Consider the following 21,267-nt stretch of genomic DNA (forward strand, 5'->3'; position numbering starts at 1 on the left):
GGCCTATCTGGCCCCTTTGCATCTGTGATGTCGCTTCCTCTGCGATGCCACTTCCTCAGTGCAACGTGCTGCGCCCATTGGGCTTCGTTTCGTTTGTATTCTTTCTCGCACATGTCCTTCTTAGAGTTACTGTTTCGTCTACGGCACAGCCTTCTGCATTTACCATAGACTGCGCGCCCCTCTCCTGCACTCCTCTTTTTCTCTCTTCACCCCACTCCTGCTCCCTTCCACATATCTACTCTTCTCTCAAACCCATGGAGCCCTGCCCCTAACCCCTCTTTTCTTTTTGCAACCCATACACCACTCCTCTCACCACTCCTCTTCTTCTCTCCACCAATGACCCGCTACATCGCACTCAGAAACACAAATACGAGCACAAACCAAGACACAGACACACACGAAGCAGAGCAAAGCAAAATGAACAGGGATGTACTTTCCTAGTATACAGTATACAACCTCTTCTATCACATAAACCACACCGCTCTCCCCTCCTTCTGCATCCCATCTGATCAGACGGCCTCACCGCATCCGCAGCCTCTATTGCCCCGGCTGCCCCGGCTCCCCTGGAGCAGGGAAACGAAAGAAGTTCTGAAATTGGTGGCCTTGGGCACTCATCTCACCCAGATCACGCGCTGGGGGTCACTCGGGCCACAGGTACTGGCTAGGTAGGAGCTGCACAGACTCGAATTTAAGTTTGGGTAGGAGCCGCTTAGACTAGGGGCTGAAGGAGGGTCTGGTGGAGACGAGGTAGTCGAATCGGGTCAATTGTTGCAGCTGGTTATTGCACCATTGATTGGCAGACTTAGGTAGAGGCTACATTATAGGGCTACATAAATCTCACCTAACCTTGATTATGGAATACCTATCCCCGACCCTGCCTAGCAGCCCGTGGCGCGGGTAGAGGCTGGGTAGGGGTAAGGATATTTAAGTGACCTTATCGAACCCCGGCCCAACCTGAACTCATTTGCCAGACTACAGCTGCATTGCCCGTCTTACTAGATACCTTAGTGCCGGCATCTTCCTCCCTTCTTTCTCTCCCTCACTTAGCAGATCCTCCAAAATCGCCCGGTCCTGTCTGGACACCTTCCTACCATGATGGAAAGCATTGAATTCTGCGTAGTCCAAAGGCTTCGCCCCCTTGATCAACGATAGATTCATCTTCTCTGTAACCCAACTCCCTAGTACCCAAGACATTACCCAACCTGTCCACCCAAAGCGAGGCAGATTCAGAACCTCATGCTGTGCTCGCAGCATCATTTGCCAGAGCTCACTGTTGGCGCGGAACCGCTGAAATGGCCCAAACCCGTCGAGGTTCCAGCTAACCAACTGCACTGCTATGATCAATGGGGCCCAAGGTGCCGTAAACGCAGGAATACTCTTTACAGTGATGTTTCCGTTGACGTGGTAGATAGCTTGGAGTTTCTTTAACAGTGCTGGACGCGTATTAAAGGCCATTAAGCCCACGTTTGGGGGATTGTCGATGTAAAGAAGATCAGATTTAGCAATCAGATCCTTGCTGGCTGAGGTAGGGATCGAAATGTCAGACGAAGGTTGGTGCGCGAGCAGACTCAGGGCGAGAAAGAGTCGAGATGGCGCAATACGTAGATTACGCGCATAGTGCTCTTCCATGTCTAGGCTGACAGCGTCGTAGACTACAAAGCAGTCTGCATTCTGTGGTTCGTTGATCAGGTTGCCAACTGACTGGATTGTTGCCACTCCGCCTTCTGATCGTGCGGTGTGACCATCTAGCGTGTCGAGGATAAAGGCGAACGATTCCCCAGAAACTTCGGATACAGACTCGATAACGTGGTAGGATGAAAAGATAAAAACCTGGTTGTCTCTGTATGAATAGAGTCGCTTTGGCGGTGCGAAGGCAGATTTGCGACTGGGGCGTACGAGGTAGGTAATATCTGCACCAGCGGATAAATGATACCCTTGAGACAAGCCCACAGCACCGCAGCCGACGACTAGAACTTTCACTTTCGACATGGTGTTTTTGTTGCTTAAATTCGACTTAGAGGAGGCGATGCCATACTTTTATGTCCTGACAATCGACCGAACTGGTCCGTCCCAAGAGTATATGGATCCAGAAGCCTACTTCCCCAGCTCCCAATACGAGCGAAGCATGTGTGTAACAACCATTGCAAAGGTTAGTGGTTCTGGTCCGACCATCACAGGTAGTTCCCACAAAGCCTACCTCGGCCTCTTTTCGCGCATATCCCAGACTAAAGCCAGCTAGTGCGCATTAGAAATCATTAGACACTTGCGCCTTTTACGCCATCGGCCCGAAAAGCTCAGGCCATTACCTGTTAACCCCGGCGCCTGTCAGCAATTGCATACAATTTACAACATTCTTAGAACTGTTGCATTTTGCTATTCGAATACGTGCAGCTTCTTTGTCCGCCAAAGGGACCGGTTCCGGCGGACGAAACTTGCTCAATCCTGGTACTGATAGACTCTTATCACGGAGACCATAAGTAGAGTAAATGCGTCGTCAGCACGCGAGAACAGAAGTTGTACACGACAGAACTACTACACTACGAAACAATATGTCGATTTCACACGAACTTATTCGGAACACAATTGCGCAAGTGGCGGTCGCAATCGACCAGAAAGACTGGAGATTTCTCGAGACACTTTTCACCAACAACACCACTGTCATATTCCCAGCTCCGATCGGTTCCCACACAAGCTTCAATTCGTTCCAGGAGTCTCTGCAGGGCATCTTGCAAAACATCTCAACGCAACATTCCCTTACAACTCAGATTATCAACCTCGGAACCAACTCAGCAAAGGTTACGACATACGTTACGACTGTTATTTGTGGGGATGAAGCTGGAACAACCTCTACAAGCTCTGGCATCTATGAGGATGAATTGGTCAAGATCGATTCCAACGGTCAAGAACGTTGGCGTGTAGTGAAGCGCAAAGCCTCTTCTTTTCCGTAACTGTACTCTATATTCTAAAGTACACCAACTTCAGGCTCATGAAAAGATTAATGTGTTATGCGCTGTGCAGCTGACCTCTTTTCTGAAACGTCCCAGCAAAGCAAGATGTTGGGTGATTATGCTGAACAGAGGAGCTAGTGCCTGCATCTTATTGAATACGATGTTCAATCTACTGCTGAAATTGTCTGATTGTCTGCAATTTGATATCGGTTACAGTTCTCAACTTGGTCTGTGCAATGTTCAGGACTTTGCTGGCGCCCCTAAGATTATTCGGGTGCTGCGTCTCTAGGAAGATTGTGTATGTACCGCCAATCGGGTTTCCAAACACGTACTCTGCAAAAGCAGGCAAGGGAAAGGGTGACTTCTTTGTTCTTTGGAAACCGCTGGGTCGACATTGAAGGTCGCGGTGTTGCCCCCCCCCCCCCCCCCCCCCCCCAACCTCTAGGAGCAGTAAGGGCTATTTTTGATCTGCGAGAGGTAAAATTGATATTCATCTTCAACAGTGTCTTATCGCATTGATGACTAGTGTAATTCTCGCTGAGGTCTTATGTCGCGTTGACTCACACCAAGCATTTAGTGCGCGAGCAAGAGGCAGGTACCGACGCCGTAGCGTGCCTTGGCCAAGGCCGGTCCCAATGCCGTAGCGTGTTTTGGTAGATGTTTTCGGACAAATTGGACGCATATTGGAAGCACTTCAAGCGTTTTGTCCTTCTTTCGTCCGCTACAGCCTCCTCCAAATGAGTATGCAAAAGCCCTGGAGTCCATTGGTAAGCTCAGTAAGGAAGATTGTCATGATGATTGTCAATCTGATATCCCCTTCTTACCGATGTCTGGAAATAGTGAATTCTACTTCATATTTAGATTGACATTTCCACTCCAAGCAAAGTATTGCCATCAACTACTCTTCACCAACACCAACACCAACACCAACAATAAGTCAATACCCTCTACAAGATGTCTCATCCAACATACGTCTTTGGCTCTCACCAGATTGAGGGCTTCTCAAAGAGCGACTTGCAGGCTCTCTTGGATATTCTTAAAAGCCGAGGCATTAAGCACATTGACACTGCTCGCGTCTATGGTGATAGCGAGAAGTGTCTGGGAGAGGTGAAGGCCGCCCAATCTTTCACCATCGACACCAAGTCTCCAGCATTCGTTCCAAAAGCGCTTAGTGGCGCCTCGCTTGCGGATGGTATTCAGAAATCCCTCTCGCTCCTTGGCACCGCCAAGGTGGACACGTATTACCTCCATGCTCCTGACAACGACACTCCCATCGAAGAGACTGTGGATGCCATTCAGGCGCTGCATCGCCAGGGTAAATTCGAGCGCTTCGGTCTTTCCAACTTCCTTCCCGAAGATGTACGAAAAATTCATGCCTACGCGCAATCAAAAGGCGGAGTCGTCCCTTCTGTATACCAGGGCAATTACAACGCCTTCGCACGCACTATTGAGGACAATCTTTTCCCTCTCCTGCGTGAGCTTGGTATTGCCTTTTATGCCTACTCACCACTCGCTGGCGGCTTCTTTGCCAAACGCCCAGACGACTTGGAGAGCAAAAAGGCAGAGGGAAGGTTCGACCCTTCGACAATCAGCGGTCAAATGTACAATACGTTGTACACCAAGCCTACGACGATTGCAGCTCTGAGACACTGGAACCAGATTGCAGAGCACGCAGGCGATTCGAGTGTCAACCTAGCCTATCGTTGGGCAGTCTTCAATTCCAAACTCGATGCGGGATTGGGCGATGCAGTCATTCTTGGAGCAAGCCGCCCAGCGCAGCTGGAAAATACACTATCAGCACTTGATGCAGGCCCCTTGAAACCTGAGACTGTGGATCAGATCGAGAAATTGTGGAAGCTTATTGAGAAGGATGCGCCGCTGGATAACTACCACTCGTTTGCAAAGGAATTCATGTAAATATCACTTTTCTGTTTACATTTAGCTATAGACGAATTGCCACTGAATTCCAAGTCCCTCAAACTATGCAAACACTCAAGATTCGGCCTCTCGATGAACAAAGAACTGTCTGCCTTGCAGCCTCTGAGGCTGAGAAAGCACTTGACAGCAATTCTCAACCATGTACCTCTTTGCGAGCCGCGTTCACCATTGTTTTGCGTCGCTTTATTGTGTCTCGAAGATAAATTGATGATTTCTTGGGCGTTCGAACCAATGTTTGGAAATCTACATGGGTGATTCCGAATCTTATGCCATATCCAGCAGACCATTCTATTATGTACAAGTCAGCCGTATTCAGGTGAGGACTAGAGACAATCAATGGAAGTGTGAACAAACTCACCAAAATTATCCATCAAGCTCCAAGCATAGTAACCAGAGACCGTCACACCATCCTCGTATATAGCACGCGAGATAGCGTTGAGGTATAATCCGAAGTAGCGAACGCGGAACTCGTCGTTTACAGCTTCTGCGACCGTCATCTTGTCCTCCCCAGGGCAAGGGCATCCGTTTTCGGTGATGTAGATCGGCCTCTTGTAGCGATCCCAAAGCCAACAAAGCAATTTTTGAAACTGAACGTCCGTAACACGTAGCCAAGACACCCCCGAGAGAGGTCCTATCTCAATTCCGTCAGCATTGACGGAAAGTTCGTCGACATTGCCAGTTACGTCGTCATTGTCGGGCTGTGTGGTCCGGGCGCGCGCATATTGAGATGTATAGTGATTCATGCCGTAGAAGCTATTGATGGGTGCAGTCTGGCGGAGCAGACTGATCTCCTCGGCCGTAAATTCGGGGAGACGCGGGCCCAGTTGGTCGCGCATGCAGACAGGATAGTCGACCCCAAGATAGATTGGGTCTCCAAACCAACCGATGTAGAACTCCATTCTGCGCTGCGCTGCAGCTCTGTCTGCTTCGCTTGTCGTGTCGTAGGGCTCATAATAGTCACCATTCATGACGATAGAGATGCTTCCGGCCTGGGTGGGCTGGAATTCCATGGCAAAAGCCTTGACGGCTGCAGCGTGTGACAAGACAATGCTATGCCCAACCCGAAAGGGCTCCGTTCCTGAGTCGTTACCCATAGTGGTGCTATGGCCAGGTGCTAGCACCCCGCTGTGGAATCCGTAGATCGAGATGATATACGGTTCGTTGAAAGTAATCCATTGCTTGACGCGGTCGCCAAATCGGGAAAAGCAGAGGCGGGCATAATTAACGAAGTCTGCCTGAAATTCGGCAGTGTTCAACATGCCACCATAGCGGTTCTGAAGCCCCAAAGGTAGGTCCCAATGATATAGTGTGGCCACTGGCTGGATGCCTTGGGCCAAGAGGCGGTCGATAAGGTCGTTGTAGAACTCGATGCCCTTCTCGTTGATAGGATCGTCTCTCCCACCTAAAGGTATTATTCGCGACCAAGAGATGGAAAAGCGATAAGCGTCAAGACCGTACGACTTCATAAGATCCACATCTTCGGCGACGCGGTTGTAATGATCGCAAGCCACGTCGCCGTTTTCGTTGCTCGTACGGCTGGGGTCGAGGTGCGAGAACGCATCCCAGATCGAGGGTCCCTTGCCATCTTGCGAAGCTCCTCCTTCGATTTGATATGCAGCTGTGGCAGCACCCCAGACAAAATCCTGCGGGAGTGGCAGGTCTAAGACTGGTGCTTGATCGGTGGCTGAGGCAGCATATTTGGATGTTAATCCCTCTTCAGAACGAAACATTATGAACCAACAAGACAAATAGTGGTGAGGTAGTATGCCAGTAGATGTAATTCAAGAGGAAGTGATATGTTGAAGGATGCCCTAGGATTAAGGATGGACCTTCTTTAATGCGGAACCTGAGCCGGAAAATTGCAAGAAAGCCAATGAGCTTATTCTCCGAGGAGATAATCATTGGCTGACAACCTCTGATGCTTTGCTGTCTAACATTGCTAAAATATGAGGGTACAGGTCGAGGTACTTCTTTGCTTTGTCGATTAGCAGACCGGATAGATTATGTGCCATCAGCTCTAAAATTGCAGCCCCAACAAGGCGTATTTTCTCTACGCATGCCTCACCATTAAGACTAATGAGCTCCAGAGTAGATGTGTGAATGAATGCAAGCATATCCTCTGCAATCTGCATAGCCTCAAGCATGTATGAAAGTGTGGTGGGACCGCTACTTGTAGAAGATATCTCCCCGCCTCTAAACGATCTCACGTCGCCTGGTTCGTCCAAGAAGCGGTTGTGGAACAGTTCGGGAAGCTTATGCAGAATAACCATTCTCAGGCAATAGAACGAGGCTTGGAGATTTACTCGTTGTATCGCTATTGCTCGAGGCACTCTCAGGTGGCTTGCCTGATCCGCGAAGGTAAATCCGGACACCGATAGTTCCAACGAGTTGTAGAAGCGCAGGACGGAGGGGACATTGTCCAGACAGGTCCGAAACCCCACGAAGGCCTCTGCCAAGCTGCTGAAGTCTCGTTGTGCTTGCGCGTCACCGAACCCCGCGACGAGGAGCGGTTCGGCAGAGCGCCAAAGCATTTGATTCGCATGGAACCCATCCATGACGCTCATCTGCTTCTTGGCCCCGGTTGGAGTGGTGATCTCAATTTCATCCTGTTCCGGCATATGATCTGGATAAGTGACAGTAATGCCCTTCGGAAAAAGATCACTTTTAAGACACATTGGGTTGCCACCAAGCACAGCTGCTGACTTGTCTCCTGCGTACAGCGTCCAGAAAGCCCTTTTACAGAGCTGTGCTTCCATGTACGGCATGGTCTCGTAAGTTCGTTCATCATGCAGGCGCATCAACTGGCAGATGCGTATGCAGTCCCCCATAATGTACCAGGAAGGCCGGACTTTCCCTGACGCATGAATCCACCCTGAGTGAAACATACGAATCACTATGGATGTGTAGTCTGGATTCTCAATGTCCCTCTCTGCGTAGCTTTCCAATCCATTTTTGGATGCCCGGTAGAATATCTCAGCGACGCGTCTTGTAACGTTGGAGACAGAGGCGGGCAACACTGCCAGGGTGTATGCGCAGGAAGCCGTGATGAGAGTGAATGATTTACAGTTCCAGCCTTTACCTTGGACCTCTAGATCCGAGAGAGCTATGTCAATGGCCGGCCGATAAAGCACTGGATACGTAGGATAGATGTTATCGAAGAAAAGGTCCATGCAAGCGGCCATGTAGGTTGTAGGGGCCTCCGTTACGCCTGCGGCGATGAGGTCTTCCGCAACGTCTGCCAGCCCAGGATTGATATCAGAATTCCAGGAGTAAATTCCCGAACTGGGAGATAGTAAGTGTTGATCTGCATAGTTTTGAGCTGCCGGCACAGGAGCGAGGCTGCTGCAGCCGGTCCTATTGCCAGGTTGAGATCCTGGTATGTTCTCCCACTGAAGTGGGGAGGCGAGACCACGATTTGGCGACCCGCTGAATGACGTATCGAAGCGAGGTCTTACTGATGAAACCGTTTGCTTGTGTGACGAGCTGTCGAGTGAGACGGGGCTCTGAGCTCGTTCGTCAATCTGGGACACTGCGGTGGGTCGTTGGGCAGCACGCAAATCAGTGTTGCCGATCACCTTTCTCCCACGCTTGCCTTGGGATTTCAGTGTTTGGCAAACGATTCTAATGCTCTCGCAATTGACACAAGATGGCTCTCGTGCGTCGCACTGGACAAACGTGAGTCAATCAATTCGTGCAATACCTGACGAGAGGAAGGAGCATCTTAGTACCCGAACTTTTCGCTGGCGACAGGAATCGCAACTTTGAGTCATGCGCTGTGCGCCCGCTCTGCCGTACCTTCGAGACGGTGCATCAAAGCAGGGTGGCGAATCGAATGGAGGCCTGGAGTTCCCAGTCTGCTGGCTGTCCGTTGCGTGCAACATGAAGTCGCCAAATCCTGATCTAGAAGCAGCGTGCGGCTTTCGGATAAATGAATGCAAGGAGTGCCGGAAAATAGAGGTGGGGAGGCACAGTCAGAGAATCGCAAATGTGGAGTGGCCTTTCGCCATCTACTCGGCAAGCTAGGTTGAATACAGTTAGTTCAATGAGATCAAAAACCCTGATATTCAGTCTGAGCGTGTCATGCGCTAGTCCTGTGAGGAACTTAGCCGCGAAGCTTGTATATTTGGAATATCGGAACGTGTAGACTCGATTGATTCATGAGCGGCAGTCAATGACTATGATTGCGACTCTCCTCCATCACATATCTTAGACGGGCGTAATGATCGACACCCAGAATGAACGGTCAAAATTTCCAAGCCCAAGCTACAAAATCCAATAGTGACGGGTAGCACGACCAGGTACCGAGGACATATTTGCGAGCGAGATTGCAAATCAGTCAAGAAGTCAGCAATTCCAGCGCGCTGTTTTTGTCTAGCTCCAATCCCGCTGTTTCCTACCCAACTTCCTCTGAACCCTAGATAATGTTGTGGACCAGCCAACAGCATTGCGTGATCAGTGTCATGAAGAGAAGTTCTCCAGTTCTCCCCAGCTTTTTCGAGTCTCTGCACTATTCGGCCGCGGAAATTTGGGCACTTCTCAACAAGCTAGAAACGTCAATGTTTGTTCCCGATTAGGACCAAATATGGCGGCATATCAAATCTGAATATGACTTTATCATTGCTTCATATCTCATCCACGCCTAATTGACTCGTCTTTCTACATCTGCATGCTTCCACCATCTTCGAGCGAAACATCAGTATCAGTCTTTTGTTGGCTTGTTCTGGGGTCATAGCCACTGAAGGGTCTTTAGGGGCTAGAAAGTTGTATAAATGTGGTAGTATTGCATGATAATATTAAGCTATATCCAAATAATATACTACCTAACAGTATTCAGGTCTGACACTTCACTACAAACTCGACTAATTTACACACAGCTGGTTATACCTACATTTGAAAAAGAGTGACGTACACTATAAGACGACACCTCTTTCAAAATTTACTTGAGAGGACGTCATTACGCCCCCTCGACTACCGTTATCGAATCCTTATTATCGCCCAAAATTGAACCCTCACTAGGAACGGCAGCCTTTTCGCCGTCAAAGATGCGCGCCATCTCCTCCAGACTGTGACCTCTGGTCTCCGGATAGAAGAAGTATATCGTGGTGGTGATGACGAAAAGGAGCGCCACATAAACAAGGTAGTATCTCCATTGGATACCATCAAGAGCGATGGGATTAACGAAGATGTTGAAAAAGGTTGCCATGGAGGTGGCCAGGTTCATACTGGCTACACCGCGTGCTCTCAGTTCGTACTATAGGACATGTTAGCTGAACAAGCAACAGAGCTTAGCAAGAATCTGGGACTGTTTCTTACCGGCCAGATCTCGCAGGTGTAGCCATAGAGGAGAGGAGTAAACGCGATATCGTAAAACCCGTAGTAAACAAACAGAAAAGGTATGACCGCAATTCCTGTTGAAGTCGCTGCCGTGTTGGCAAAGGATCCAGCAAGACCCGAGATGATGATGTAGCAAACAAGCATACCGCTGCTTGAGATCAAGAATAGACGGCGTCGTCCAGCAAGATCAACTGTAAGCGCCGCCGTTACAGCGATGATTAAGTTCCAGATTTGAAGGAAGCCAGAGATGAGGGTTTGCTGAGTCACAGATGTGATGCCTACCGTCCTCAGCACAGGTGCAAGGTAGTAAGACACGATACCGACACCGTTCCATTGCGCGAAAACGCCCAGTGTGATGGAGATGAAAAATCTGTGTCGGTTGCCTTTGGTGCGCACCAAATCCAGCCAAGTAGTGGCCGTTTCCCGCTCTCTCTCCAGACGAAGAGTCTCGGATATTTCAGCCATCTCAAAATCAACAAGACGCGAATGTTCGTCGCCTTCGGCATGAAACTTTTGCAGAATTGCACGGGCCTCGTCCGTTCGGCCAACGGCAGAAAGCCATCGAGGCGATTCAGGGGCTATGAGAAGACCTGGAAGCGCGACCAGAGGGATCAAAAGCTGAAGAATGGACGGAATGCGCCAAGCCCAATTCGCTTCGCTGCCTGCGTAGTTCCTCGTGGCATACGTCGCCCATGCTGCTATCGTTGATCCTACTTATGTTGGCATGTGTGCTTCATACTAGTGTCGCTAGACTTTTTACTTACCGATATACCAGCCCGTGCCATAGAGCGCTGTCAGACCGCCACGATGCGTGGGGTATGCAGTCTCAGTGATGAGGAGCGGTGCGGCGCTTGAGAAGAAGCAGGTGACCCCACCAATAAAGAGACGACCGAATATGAACATTGTGGTGTTTTGTGCTGCAGTCTGCAAGGCGACACCAAGAGCAAGCCAGAAGTACGCAACGTACATTGTCCTCTTGCGACCAAATTTGTTCGCGCAATACGCAGCTACTGGATACGCACTGAAGGCACCCAAGCTTTGCACGGCGTTAATAAAGCCAAGCCAGGCGCCCGTAGGTGTGTCCATGAAATTCTCCCATTGTGGTAAAGCCTGTAGACCGTTCATCATTGAACCATCGTAGCCATTTGCCGAAGCAAGCAAGAACATGGAAGTACTCGAATAGATCAGGCGTCGGAGGTTGGGTTTCTTGTACCATGGTAAGTCGTTTTCAGGAAGGACGGCTGCGAGTTCTGCCCCGACGGCTTTAAGGTGGGCGAGGACCATCTTGAAGATCTGCTGGGACGATATGGATTTGTGCTTGGGAAAGGTGGTGCACCAAAGAGGAATCGAAGAAGAGACGATACTCCAGGCAAGTGAGGTTGGAAATGATCAGGAAGATCCTATGCAGATCGATGCAAACATGGCGGTTGATGTTGAGGCTTTAATAATCGTCCTTGGGCTGGGTGGAGAAGTCTGGGGTATGGACAAGATCCGGGGCAAGAAGAGAATCGATGGCCGCGTGCTTCAATACCAAGACGGGGAGTCTCGGGAAGATCGCGCGTCTCATTGGCTCGACCTACGCTAGCAGATTTGATGCTTGGTCCGCTGGGGAATGCCGGAATTAATGCAGGACAATGACTCGATGCGTCAATATGATGGTTCACAAGGGGATGGTGAGCTAACAGGCGACTCTCAGCTCGCCCAGAACAGTAGTGGCACAGTTTGTGGGATTGCGACAAACCCTAATCCTCCCCGCAAAAGCTTGACGAACCTCAATAGTCCCATGACCTTTGCGCCCCGAGTATCGACAGCCAGCCCACAAATAGGTTTTCTGACAACGTCAGCGCAAGTGCTCAAGTGATGGACCTTGGCTTTTCCCTATGATCTCTTCGGACCAAGGACAAGGACAACGTGACATATGCCTTCGTGGCTTGCAATGTATAATCTTCTTCGCATTTCCACGAAATCACGATGGCTATAACGTGGCAAGGATGAGGGAAGGTTGATCAGGAGCTCTGCATTGTGCTCGTGTGATCGTAAAACCTTAATCGTAAGCCATATCACATTGACGCTATTGATGAGAGCCACAATCTATGTAGTAGAGGTTGTGTATTCATCCACGCACAACTGAACGTCACGGGGACACTAGAAGGGCCCCGATGCAATTCTCTCTTACGAGAAGTCGCACATTGAGACTATTGCGACATGGGACATTACCCTTCAGTATGACTTGAAGCGTATACATGATCATTCAGCTAGAGACTATGGTAGTTGTGCTCCCCCGCCCTCATGATCATAGCAAAAACATCCAGATCGTTGCGGGCGTCTGCTACGGTCGTTTTAGGAGTCTTGTTTTCAACAACAGTCTCGTAGAAGGCATCAAACTCCAAAGAGTAAGGGTCCTCATACGTGCGCCTAATAACTTTTTCCTGATATCCGGAAGAGTCCGACCCACTCCGTCCCTCAACCTTCTCCCGGATGGTAAGTGTTGTGGGGAGTCCCTTCACATATGGAGTATCGTAGCTGACTTTTACTGTCTTGTTGAGAGAAAACACTTCGATGCTAGCATCGAAGAGCGGTATCTCGTTTATTCCGGATTCATAAATGACCGAAAAGTTATCGTACTGGAGAAGTGCGGACCAGAACCGAGGTGGCCCCAGGCTTGCCCCGATGCAGCTCTTGGGCATTCCAAGTATTTCTCGCATCGCAGAGAGGTCGTGGCTTCCCAGGCTGCGTAAGCAGGTCAGCGACTGTTCGTTTAAAGAAGGGGAGGAAGTCAATCGCTCACCCGCCAAGTATTCGAAGCATCATCTGAGACGCGGGTGTTACCTCGACACCAAATTCAGCGTTCAAAGCCTGCTGTACCATATCGGCCTCTCGCTTCTTCAGTTCATCGACATCTGATTGTGCAAAGTCGTTGAACTTCTTCGGGAACGTGCCTGATTGGTCTACAAAAGCTGAATTGGGACCAATAATGTCTCGGACGCGTGCGTAATGGACATTGTCCAGCCCCCCAACCTCTTGAATCGCTTCAAGAAATGCCGGCGCATATCTTCTCATGTAGCCAACGAAGACCTTTCCCTGCGACGTGGCCTCAGCAGCAACGAGTGCATCAATATCGCGATAGTTCAAAGCTGCAGGCTTTTCAAGCAGGCAGTACTTGTTGTACTGCAATGATAGAAGAGCATGAGGTACATGGAATGGATCGGCGTTGGCAATGACGACCACGTCGACTTCGTCGGAAGCGCATAGCTCGTCAGCATGCTTTGTAGTCTTGGGAGGCGGGGATATCTTGGCAGCGCAGTGCGCAAGAGCATTCTCGGAAATATCGCATAAGTATTTGATAGCGAACTTGTCGGACGAAAAGCCTAGGGTAGGGATGTGCGAGACCTGAGTGATCTCACCACAGCCAATGATGCCAACTCGTAGGATGCGTTTCGAATGGCCGTTGACACCATTGGTTTTTAGGTCGACAGTCATCTCGAAGATGAAAGGAGTTGCGCGATGTCGGGCTTTGCGAGATGAAGTCGTTTTGCTTAGAACCTGCGGCGGGCAAGTCCTTCTACGTCGAAAAGGACAAAGGGATTAGAAAATGAACATCGAAGATTGTCCGGAGGACGCAGAAGGCTCATATATGTAACCTCCGCGACACGTCGATCAACCATGAAATCAGCCTCGGCAGGCCATGGCAAGGATCCAACAACCTGTAGTGCTGGCCAGTATAGACAGCGACATTTCTCGGGCAATGCTGCTCCTTCATCACCCTATCCCTTCCGAGGGGAATCTCAAGAACTGCAGGACCCATCCACTGCGCTTCGCGAGCAGGAAAGCTGGGGTTAAGGGGAGTGCCGGGGCTCAGGGCTCCACTTAATTCTCATCCGGATATCCTGTGCCGATTTTCCTGCCCCGCAGTCACGCTCGCGCAGAATTATCATGGCTTAAACCCGCGACTCCCCAGCTGACGCTGCATGCATCCTTACTTGCGCTGCGACCAAGCTGCATCTTTTGCCGTGACTGTCCAGGAATATCGCACATGCATCGTCAACCAGTCGCAAACGCCTCTGCGACCCCCGCAAAGCGATCGCAAGAGCCACGTATCTTCTATCCCCGCAAGCGCGCCCTCGTGGCCTGTCATGTTTGCCGCAGGAAGAAGACGAAATGCGACAACGTAAGACCAAGTTGTGGCTCTTGCCGGGAGCTTAAGATTGATTGCCGTTACGGTGACTTGAAATTCGACAACTCAACGTGGGTTTTCCCGGTCAGCCACTTGGGTTTGTCTGTCCGCTGACTGCACTACCTCTCACAGATATGACCCGGCTAGCATAGAAATCCTGGACCAGCTTGGGGCCATGAGAAGGCTCCTTGAAGTCCAAAATGCTCACCTTTTGGGCATAGTATCCAACCCGTATCAGGTCGATCACATATCTCCGTTGCCGCCACTGAACGGCCTAACTGATGATCACAGTGCCAGTCCATCGTCTGCAATCGCAAGCCAGAAACACTATGACGGACTTTATCGCTATGAACCTCGAAAAGAAGCCGTCTTACTCTCTGAATCACTCGATTTTGCTGAGACGGCTCTCGGCAAATGCGAAGATGTGCTCGAGTGGCCGGTGTTCCAGGGTGAATTTCACCGCTCGGAGACTGAGACATTGATCTTCAATCCCGACATGGCTCGTGGAGACCAGTCAGTCTCGACCTGGTCTGTCAGTTGTGAATCAGATCGAAGCTCTAGATGTAGCCGTGGCATCCAAGACGAGGAGACGCTTGCTCTGGTCGAAAAATTCTTTCTCAACGTTCATATTAAAAACCCCATTCTCAACGTAAGTGAGACAATGTCGATGGCCAAAGATGCCATGGAGCACGGATTCAAGTGGGACGCACCGTCATGTCTTGTGGTATGTGCTACAAAGACCTCTGATGTTGACTCAAGACCTCGTTACTGATACACATCTCTAGCTGCTAGCATGCGCGTTGGGCTGTCTGTCATTGCCATATAGATCAGATTTTGTCACGTCAGATCTGGTACAAGGCCCCAACCCACGATGTAGTATTGATGACGCGGACGATTATCCCACTGCGGAGAGCTACTATGTCGCCGCTCTGAAGCGCATCAGCCTCTTGAAATGCTCGATCTTGACCACTCAATGTCATTTCCTTTGTGGCGTTTATGAGATGTACTCTCTCCGGCCGTTGCGAGCTTGGAATTCGTTCAACCGGGCTTGCGTCATGTTTCAAATCTACCTGAGAGCCAAGGATAGAACCAAGGCTGGAGTCAACGAGAGCTTGGAGCGCCGCCTGTATTGGTCATGCCTGAAATCAGAATGGTAAGCATAGTCGGTGCTTTTGAAGGAACGCAAAACTGACAACTAAGTGAAATTCGGATGGACGTCTGCCTCCCAGCATCGGGTCTCGCCAAGGTCATGTACCCCGACGCGTTTCCGTCACCTCCATGTGGAAGTCCAGTTCCACGTTCAGAATCAGCAGCAGATGGAACGGTCGGCAATACCGATGCTCCGGCCTCAATGCTATCCCCCGAGTTGGAGAACAGCTGGAGCTATTATCTGTCAGAGATCGCTGTTCGGCATATCACAAACAGAGTGATCAACATCTTCTATCAAAAGAACGAGAGCTCTTGGCTGTCGATGCCAATCCACCAGATGATCTGGTTAGCTCAGGAACTAGAGTCGCAGCTTATCCAGTGGTTAGTGTCTGTCCCTTCTCCTTCCAGTTTCCCAAGGTAGCAAAACTCAACTCCCTGTAGGTACAATCACCTTCCAGAACCTGTTGCAACCCCAGGGCTTCCGCTTTCAAGCCTTCAACAATCGGAAGAACTCCACCACATGGTCCATACCCGCTTCCCCGACATTCTTGAACGAATTTACCGACCATTTCTATATCTTGCAATCCATCTGCCAGATGGCAGTCCGGCGCAGCAGCTTATTGGGCCGCATGTAGAAAAGTGTCTTGAAGCTTGTTTGCAACACGCTGCGAGAGGGAGTGGGCGTCATCGACACCACGGAACATGGTATCAAAATCGTTCAGTCTTCACAAAGTCTCTTCTGCTTCTTGCCGCTGTAAGGAGTAGACGAGTAAATGTGCCGGCTGGCTGGAGAGAGACAGTACACCAGACAACTATAGGTCTGAGGTTCTGGCAGAAAGAAGCACCAGATCTCGGGAGGGCCGCTGATATCTTGCAGAAACTACTTCATAACATCGAGACAAGTCGCTGTGTCTAGACAGAGATAGGCTGGCAAGTCGGGTAGTAATGCCTCGGCCCGGGGTATGGCTGGGTCGTGGTCGCACGGACATGCCTCTGGTCAAGGTAGCAGACTCATTTCATACTACCTAGGTATACAGGCTATTAGAGCTACCCTCTGCGTGTGCTGTTAATCCCTGGGCCACGTACATCTTTGTCCGTGATTCCCCGTGCATCGCGTATTTCCGCGTGCCGTGACTCCCCGCTTCTAGATTTTGATCGTTCTTTTCGATCAAGCGCTGAACATCCCCGGGGCCCACACTTAATGAGGCCCTAGTGTCTGAGTGTTGCTTCCATCTTCGATATTGGTACGAGATGTTAGAGAGTAATTGGCGGCCATCTTTGCATACCTAGGTAAGGAGCAGCTGCCACGTGCCTTCATTGTGAGGTATATATTTCGCTCCATCGCGGAACAAGAAAAAGCAGTGGTTCAATCAATCAATCAGTCAATCAATCACTCTGTCTTTGCATTATGTCACGCCCAGGATTACCGACTCTCCGTTGGGGAATCGTTGCGACTGGCCTTATTTCCTCATGGTTCGTATCGGATCTAGCTCTGCCCCGCCCAGATGCTAAGGCAAAGCACGTGATCCAAGCCATTGGTTCATCTTCAATGGAAAAGGGACAACGTTTTGCCAAAGATCTCATACCAAGCCTCTCACCAACCATCTACTCCAGCTATTCCGAGGTGTACGCCGACTCGGATGTCGATATTGTGTACATAGGAACGCCACACGCATTTCACGCACGCAACTGCCTCGATGCCATTGCAGCTGGTAAACATGTTTTGTGCGAAAAGCCGTTTGCTCTCACGGCTTCTGAAGCTGAGGAAGTCTTTTCCGCTGCAGCAAAACGAGGCGTGTTTGTCATGGAAGCCATGTGGACTCGCTTGTACCCTCTCATGCGAACGTTGCAGTCGGTCATTCACGAAGAGAAGTTGATCGGAAAGGTGCAAAGGGTGTTTTGCGATTTCTCGCTCGACATGGACATCGAAGCGTTGGGACTTGATTCTCGACTTAAGAATCCGGCGCTGGGGGCTGGCTCGTTGCTCGACATTGGTATCTACTCGCTCACCTGGGGTCTCCTGGCATTGGACCGGGCGATTGGAGAAGAAGCTCAGAAACCGCGCATTCTTGCGGCACAGACATTGTCCAACGACATCGACGTCGCGAGCTCAATGATCCTTTCATACCCTACTGGCGCCCAAGCTATCCTCACATCGTCCCTGTGGTCGAGGACAGATTCGGACTTTTGCAGAATCGAGGGCACCGAGGGCCATATCGTGGTATCAGGACCAGGCTCATCCGCGCCACAACGTTTTGTGGTTCATTCGAAAAGCGGAAACAACACATCGTCCGCAGGGACGACTGATACCGGAAAGATATACGAATTTGAAAAACCTGGGCATGGATTCTACTTTGAAGCAGACGCAGTCGCACTCGATATCGCGGCTGGTAGAGTTCAGAATAGCATTATGCCATGGAAGGAAACTGTACGGGTTATGCGGCTTCTTGATGAGGTAAGGCGACAAGGAGGCGCTAGATTCCCTCAGGACAAGGCACAGACATAAGAAAGCAATAGGGCTATAGAGTAATACTTAAATTCATGTATAGATAAGTGTTTATTCAACGCCTGTGTATTGACCGTAAACCGTATAATATAAGAAGGACGCAGTGTAGACGTCTAACAGCTTATCTAGCATAACATCTAGAAATTTGCAATGTCTAGAAGTTTTTTTTTATTAGTTTTTTACTACTCCTAGCTTATTCTTTATATACTAGGTTTTTATTCTATAGTACTAAAAATTAGTAGAATATCTAGGAAGTAAGATATTTAAAAATTAAAATATCTAGAAATTAAGATACCTAGAAATTAGAATATCTAGAAATTTCTACTTATTTTCTATTTTAGTTAGAATATTTAGAAAGTATCTAGTTATTCTATTCTACTCTTTCTTTAAGATTTTCTAGAAACTTCTAGTTATTCTAATTAAACTTTTAGAATAGCTAGAAATTTCTAGTTAGTTTCTTTATATTTAGAATATCTAGTACCTTTAGGTAATTAATAGTTCTACTTAGAATAAGTAAGTATTTTATTTTTAAACTCTTAAATAAAAGTTCTAGTAGTAATATATATAAGTAGAAAGAGTAACTAGTATTTTTTAAATATAGAAATAAGTAGAAGAAAAAGCTAGTATTCTATTTATCTAGTAAGAACTAGAAGTAGTTACTAGTATTCTATAAAAAAAGAAAAAGTTAGAAAAAGTATAAAGTATATAATATACCTTATATTACAATCTTCCTTTTATAACTAACTAGATGCTAACACCTAGCAAATGCTAACACGCTTAGCATAATATTATATGGGCTATCCTATGCAGCGCAGTTTTATTACAAGTTATATAATAAGCTTACTCCTTAGTAGTTAAGCTAAAGTAGGTCTTATATAGAGCTTACGCAGCTCACGTTAAGCTTAGTAAGCCTAGCTTACGCAGCTTACGTTAAGCCTAGTAAGCTACTATACTCTCTATAGTATATAGCTAGTAGGAACACAACCCTTATAGTTCGTGTTTAACCTAAGTATTAATCTATAATATTAGATCTTAACCTAACTTTTAAGCTAGACAGTCTACTCTATACTACTTATTATTACCTCTTGCCCTTAAGACAGATAGATTATATCTGTACTCCTTAGTGTAAGACCCCCTTTAGTTTCCCTAACAGTATTTATCCCTAAGAACTAATTAAATAGTGCTTATAAGCTTTGCTTAAAGTATGACCTTAACATTTTAAACACCCTCAAGATGTCTGCTACCTTAGGAAACCGAGCTACCCCTAGCTCGTCAAACGACACGGATATAGCCGACGATGGCGCTGCCTGCACAGGCAACATCACAGTTAACAAACCTAACCTCTACTATAGCAAACGTAGCAAACTCGACGATTGGCTCATGCAATGGGACCTGTTCTTCCTGTTCTAGGGCGAGCGCGTCAAGGAGGGAAAAAGGGTTGTGCTCGCTAGCAGCTATATGCGTGGCGTAGCATTTAAGTGGATTAAGCCCTTTATATAGCAATATAACGCAGGCAACGCCCCTAACAAAGTAGATATCTAGATGCAGGACTTTAACGCATTTAAGGAACAAATTAAACCTATGTTTAGTATGTTTAACGAAGTTACTAGCGCTAGACGCAACATCTAATATATTAAATAAACTAAGTTAGCTGCTAACTATACTGCAGAGTTTTAGCAACTTGCTATATATACTAACTAGGACAACACCGCACTTTTAACTATGTTTAAATAAGGCCTTAAACTAAAGATTAAGGAAGAGCTAATGCGCACTAGCGCTAGCACTAATACCTTTACTGCCTTAGTTAACACTATAATTAATATTAATATTAAACTATATAAGCTATAGTTAGAATTATAAGGTAACCCCTAAGCGCAGGCTACTAATTCTGCACTACACGCCTTTAGGAACTAATAGAAAAATAACCTCTAACAAGGATAGCATAGTAGACGCTACTAGTCTAACACGTTATAATAAGTCTATACTAGAACTAACATAGGATACTATAGCGCTAAGGCTATAGACCTTTCTAACATTAACAAAGAACCTAAGCAGTAGAATATTAAGAACAAGGGTAGTTCTAGAACTAGCAAGCCCCTAATAACTTGCTATAGCTATAGCAAAATAGGCTACTTTACTAGAGACTATTGCAGCAAGAATAAGGTTACGCAATAGCTTAATATATTATCTAGTAAAAGAGTTAGCTTTACTAATACTAGTAATTAGGAAATAATTACTAATAATATAGGACGTCTTATAGAAGACCTAGAGACAGAATCTAGGATAGATAATAAGTATATTAAACCTAATAAGGATTAACAAAATATCCGAAGCAGCACACTTATACTATACTAATAGTTAGAAGAAGTCTATACTACTAAATAACGCAGATCTACTAAATATTAAGAATATTATAACTAGATGCTCTAGGTCCTAGACTAATAACTAGAAGCTAAGCACTAGGCTAATGCAGTATAACGCATTAGCGCTAAACGCATAGCACGCAATAACGAAGAAAGTGCAGGACGCTACGCACTAAATAACAATATACTTAACATTATAGATAATAAACCTGCAGTAGCTTGTATTTAGTTGCAGAAGTTACTATAGAGATATAATAATAGCAAGATACTAGTTATAGTTGCCTTAGACCTATAAGTCTGCAAGAACTATAAGAACACGTTAGTATCTATCTATAAACTCCTAAAGAAACCTAAAGAATAGTATAATAAATAGTTCGCAGATTATTAACAAAATAACTACGCAACTATTAAGACGCTGCAACGCGCTAGCTAAGATATCCTAGTATAGGATAAACCCGACGTTAGGCAAATGCCTGCACAACAAAGAATAATACCTTAGTACCTAACTAATATAAGGAACCTACTCTACTATACCCTTTTATAGATAGCCTATAGCATAGACTTATGCATAGTATACTATAATAATAAAATAAACAGTAGATAGTTCTCTAGTATAAAATAATACTGCTATAATAAATAGTATAAATATAAGGATAATATATGCAAAGTTTACTTATAGGACAAGTAATAATAATACTACTTCCTAGGAGAAAAAGATACTTAGTATGCGTATATTAAATAGTTATTAATTAATAATTACTGCCTAAACCTATATTAGCAACAATGCCTATATAACAACTGTAAAGGCTATAAGAAGGCTAAGAGGTAGCAAGGATTCCTTAAACACAAAGAAGT

At 47.4% G+C, this 21,267-nt stretch overlaps 9 protein-coding genes across 9 annotated transcripts; 4 read left to right on the forward strand and 5 right to left on the reverse strand.

Moving 5' to 3' along the window:
• Nucleotides 1-808: 808 nt before the first annotated feature.
• C7974DRAFT_407189 (uncharacterized protein) lies at nucleotides 809-2,056 on the reverse strand. Its single transcript, XM_046143211.1, has one exon. The coding sequence runs from the start codon at nucleotides 1,987-1,989 to the stop codon at nucleotides 973-975; it is 1,017 nt and encodes a 338-aa protein (XP_045990814.1). The 5' UTR covers nucleotides 1,990-2,056; the 3' UTR covers nucleotides 809-972.
• Nucleotides 2,057-2,358: 302 nt separating this feature from the next.
• C7974DRAFT_407190 (uncharacterized protein) lies at nucleotides 2,359-3,126 on the forward strand. Its single transcript, XM_046143212.1, has one exon. The coding sequence runs from the start codon at nucleotides 2,487-2,489 to the stop codon at nucleotides 2,946-2,948; it is 462 nt and encodes a 153-aa protein (XP_045990815.1). The 5' UTR covers nucleotides 2,359-2,486; the 3' UTR covers nucleotides 2,949-3,126.
• Nucleotides 3,127-3,857: 731 nt separating this feature from the next.
• On the forward strand, nucleotides 3,858-4,908 carry C7974DRAFT_370709 (NADP-dependent oxidoreductase domain-containing protein). Its single transcript, XM_046139976.1, has one exon. The coding sequence runs from the start codon at nucleotides 3,903-3,905 to the stop codon at nucleotides 4,863-4,865; it is 963 nt and encodes a 320-aa protein (XP_045990816.1). The 5' UTR covers nucleotides 3,858-3,902; the 3' UTR covers nucleotides 4,866-4,908.
• Nucleotides 4,909-4,985: 77 nt separating this feature from the next.
• Nucleotides 4,986-6,700, reverse strand: C7974DRAFT_446178 (glycoside hydrolase superfamily). The gene is made up of 2 exons (XM_046145582.1): nucleotides 5,245-6,700; nucleotides 4,986-5,174 (listed from the first exon to the last, which is right to left on the reverse strand). Exons 1-2 carry the CDS (start codon nucleotides 6,614-6,616, stop codon nucleotides 5,020-5,022), a joined length of 1,527 nt encoding a protein of 508 aa, XP_045990817.1. The 5' UTR covers nucleotides 6,617-6,700; the 3' UTR covers nucleotides 4,986-5,019.
• On the reverse strand, nucleotides 6,701-8,819 carry C7974DRAFT_92562 (uncharacterized protein). Its single transcript, XM_046147527.1, has 2 exons — nucleotides 8,615-8,819; nucleotides 6,701-8,551 (listed from the first exon to the last, which is right to left on the reverse strand). Exons 1-2 carry the CDS (start codon nucleotides 8,765-8,767, stop codon nucleotides 6,785-6,787), a joined length of 1,920 nt encoding a protein of 639 aa, XP_045990818.1. The 5' UTR covers nucleotides 8,768-8,819; the 3' UTR covers nucleotides 6,701-6,784.
• Nucleotides 8,820-9,724: 905 nt separating this feature from the next.
• C7974DRAFT_429578 (general substrate transporter) lies at nucleotides 9,725-11,504 on the reverse strand (the record flags this gene model as incomplete). The annotated part of the gene is made up of 3 exons (XM_046144641.1): nucleotides 9,725-10,137; nucleotides 10,200-10,930; nucleotides 10,985-11,504. 3 exons carry the CDS (start codon nucleotides 11,502-11,504, stop codon nucleotides 9,841-9,843), a joined length of 1,548 nt encoding a protein of 515 aa, XP_045990819.1. The 3' UTR covers nucleotides 9,725-9,840.
• A 971-nt stretch (nucleotides 11,505-12,475) lies between these two features.
• C7974DRAFT_370719 (uncharacterized protein) lies at nucleotides 12,476-14,044 on the reverse strand (the record flags this gene model as incomplete). The annotated part of the gene is made up of 2 exons (XM_046139977.1): nucleotides 13,009-14,044; nucleotides 12,476-12,950 (listed from the first exon to the last, which is right to left on the reverse strand). The coding sequence occupies exons 1-2, from the start codon at nucleotides 13,698-13,700 to the stop codon at nucleotides 12,476-12,478; spliced, it is 1,167 nt and encodes a 388-aa protein (XP_045990820.1). The 5' UTR covers nucleotides 13,701-14,044.
• Nucleotides 14,045-14,199: 155 nt separating this feature from the next.
• On the forward strand, nucleotides 14,200-16,794 carry C7974DRAFT_407198 (uncharacterized protein). The gene is made up of 5 exons (XM_046143213.1): nucleotides 14,200-14,465; nucleotides 14,527-15,118; nucleotides 15,180-15,547; nucleotides 15,595-15,924; nucleotides 15,985-16,794. The coding sequence occupies exons 1-5, from the start codon at nucleotides 14,254-14,256 to the stop codon at nucleotides 16,457-16,459; spliced, it is 1,977 nt and encodes a 658-aa protein (XP_045990821.1). The 5' UTR covers nucleotides 14,200-14,253; the 3' UTR covers nucleotides 16,460-16,794.
• A 157-nt stretch (nucleotides 16,795-16,951) lies between these two features.
• On the forward strand, nucleotides 16,952-18,049 carry C7974DRAFT_446192 (dimeric dihydrodiol dehydrogenase; the record flags this gene model as incomplete). Its single annotated transcript, XM_046145583.1, has 1 exon — nucleotides 16,952-18,049. The coding sequence occupies one exon, from the start codon at nucleotides 16,952-16,954 to the stop codon at nucleotides 18,047-18,049; it is 1,098 nt and encodes a 365-aa protein (XP_045990822.1).
• Between the last annotated feature and the right edge of the window lie 3,218 nt (nucleotides 18,050-21,267).

The sequence above is a fragment of the Boeremia exigua genome (genome assembly GCF_020726555.1).
Source record: "Boeremia exigua strain MPI-SDFR-AT-0100 chromosome Unknown C7974scaffold_17, whole genome shotgun sequence".
NCBI classification, from domain to species: domain Eukaryota; kingdom Fungi; phylum Ascomycota; class Dothideomycetes; order Pleosporales; family Didymellaceae; genus Boeremia; species Boeremia exigua.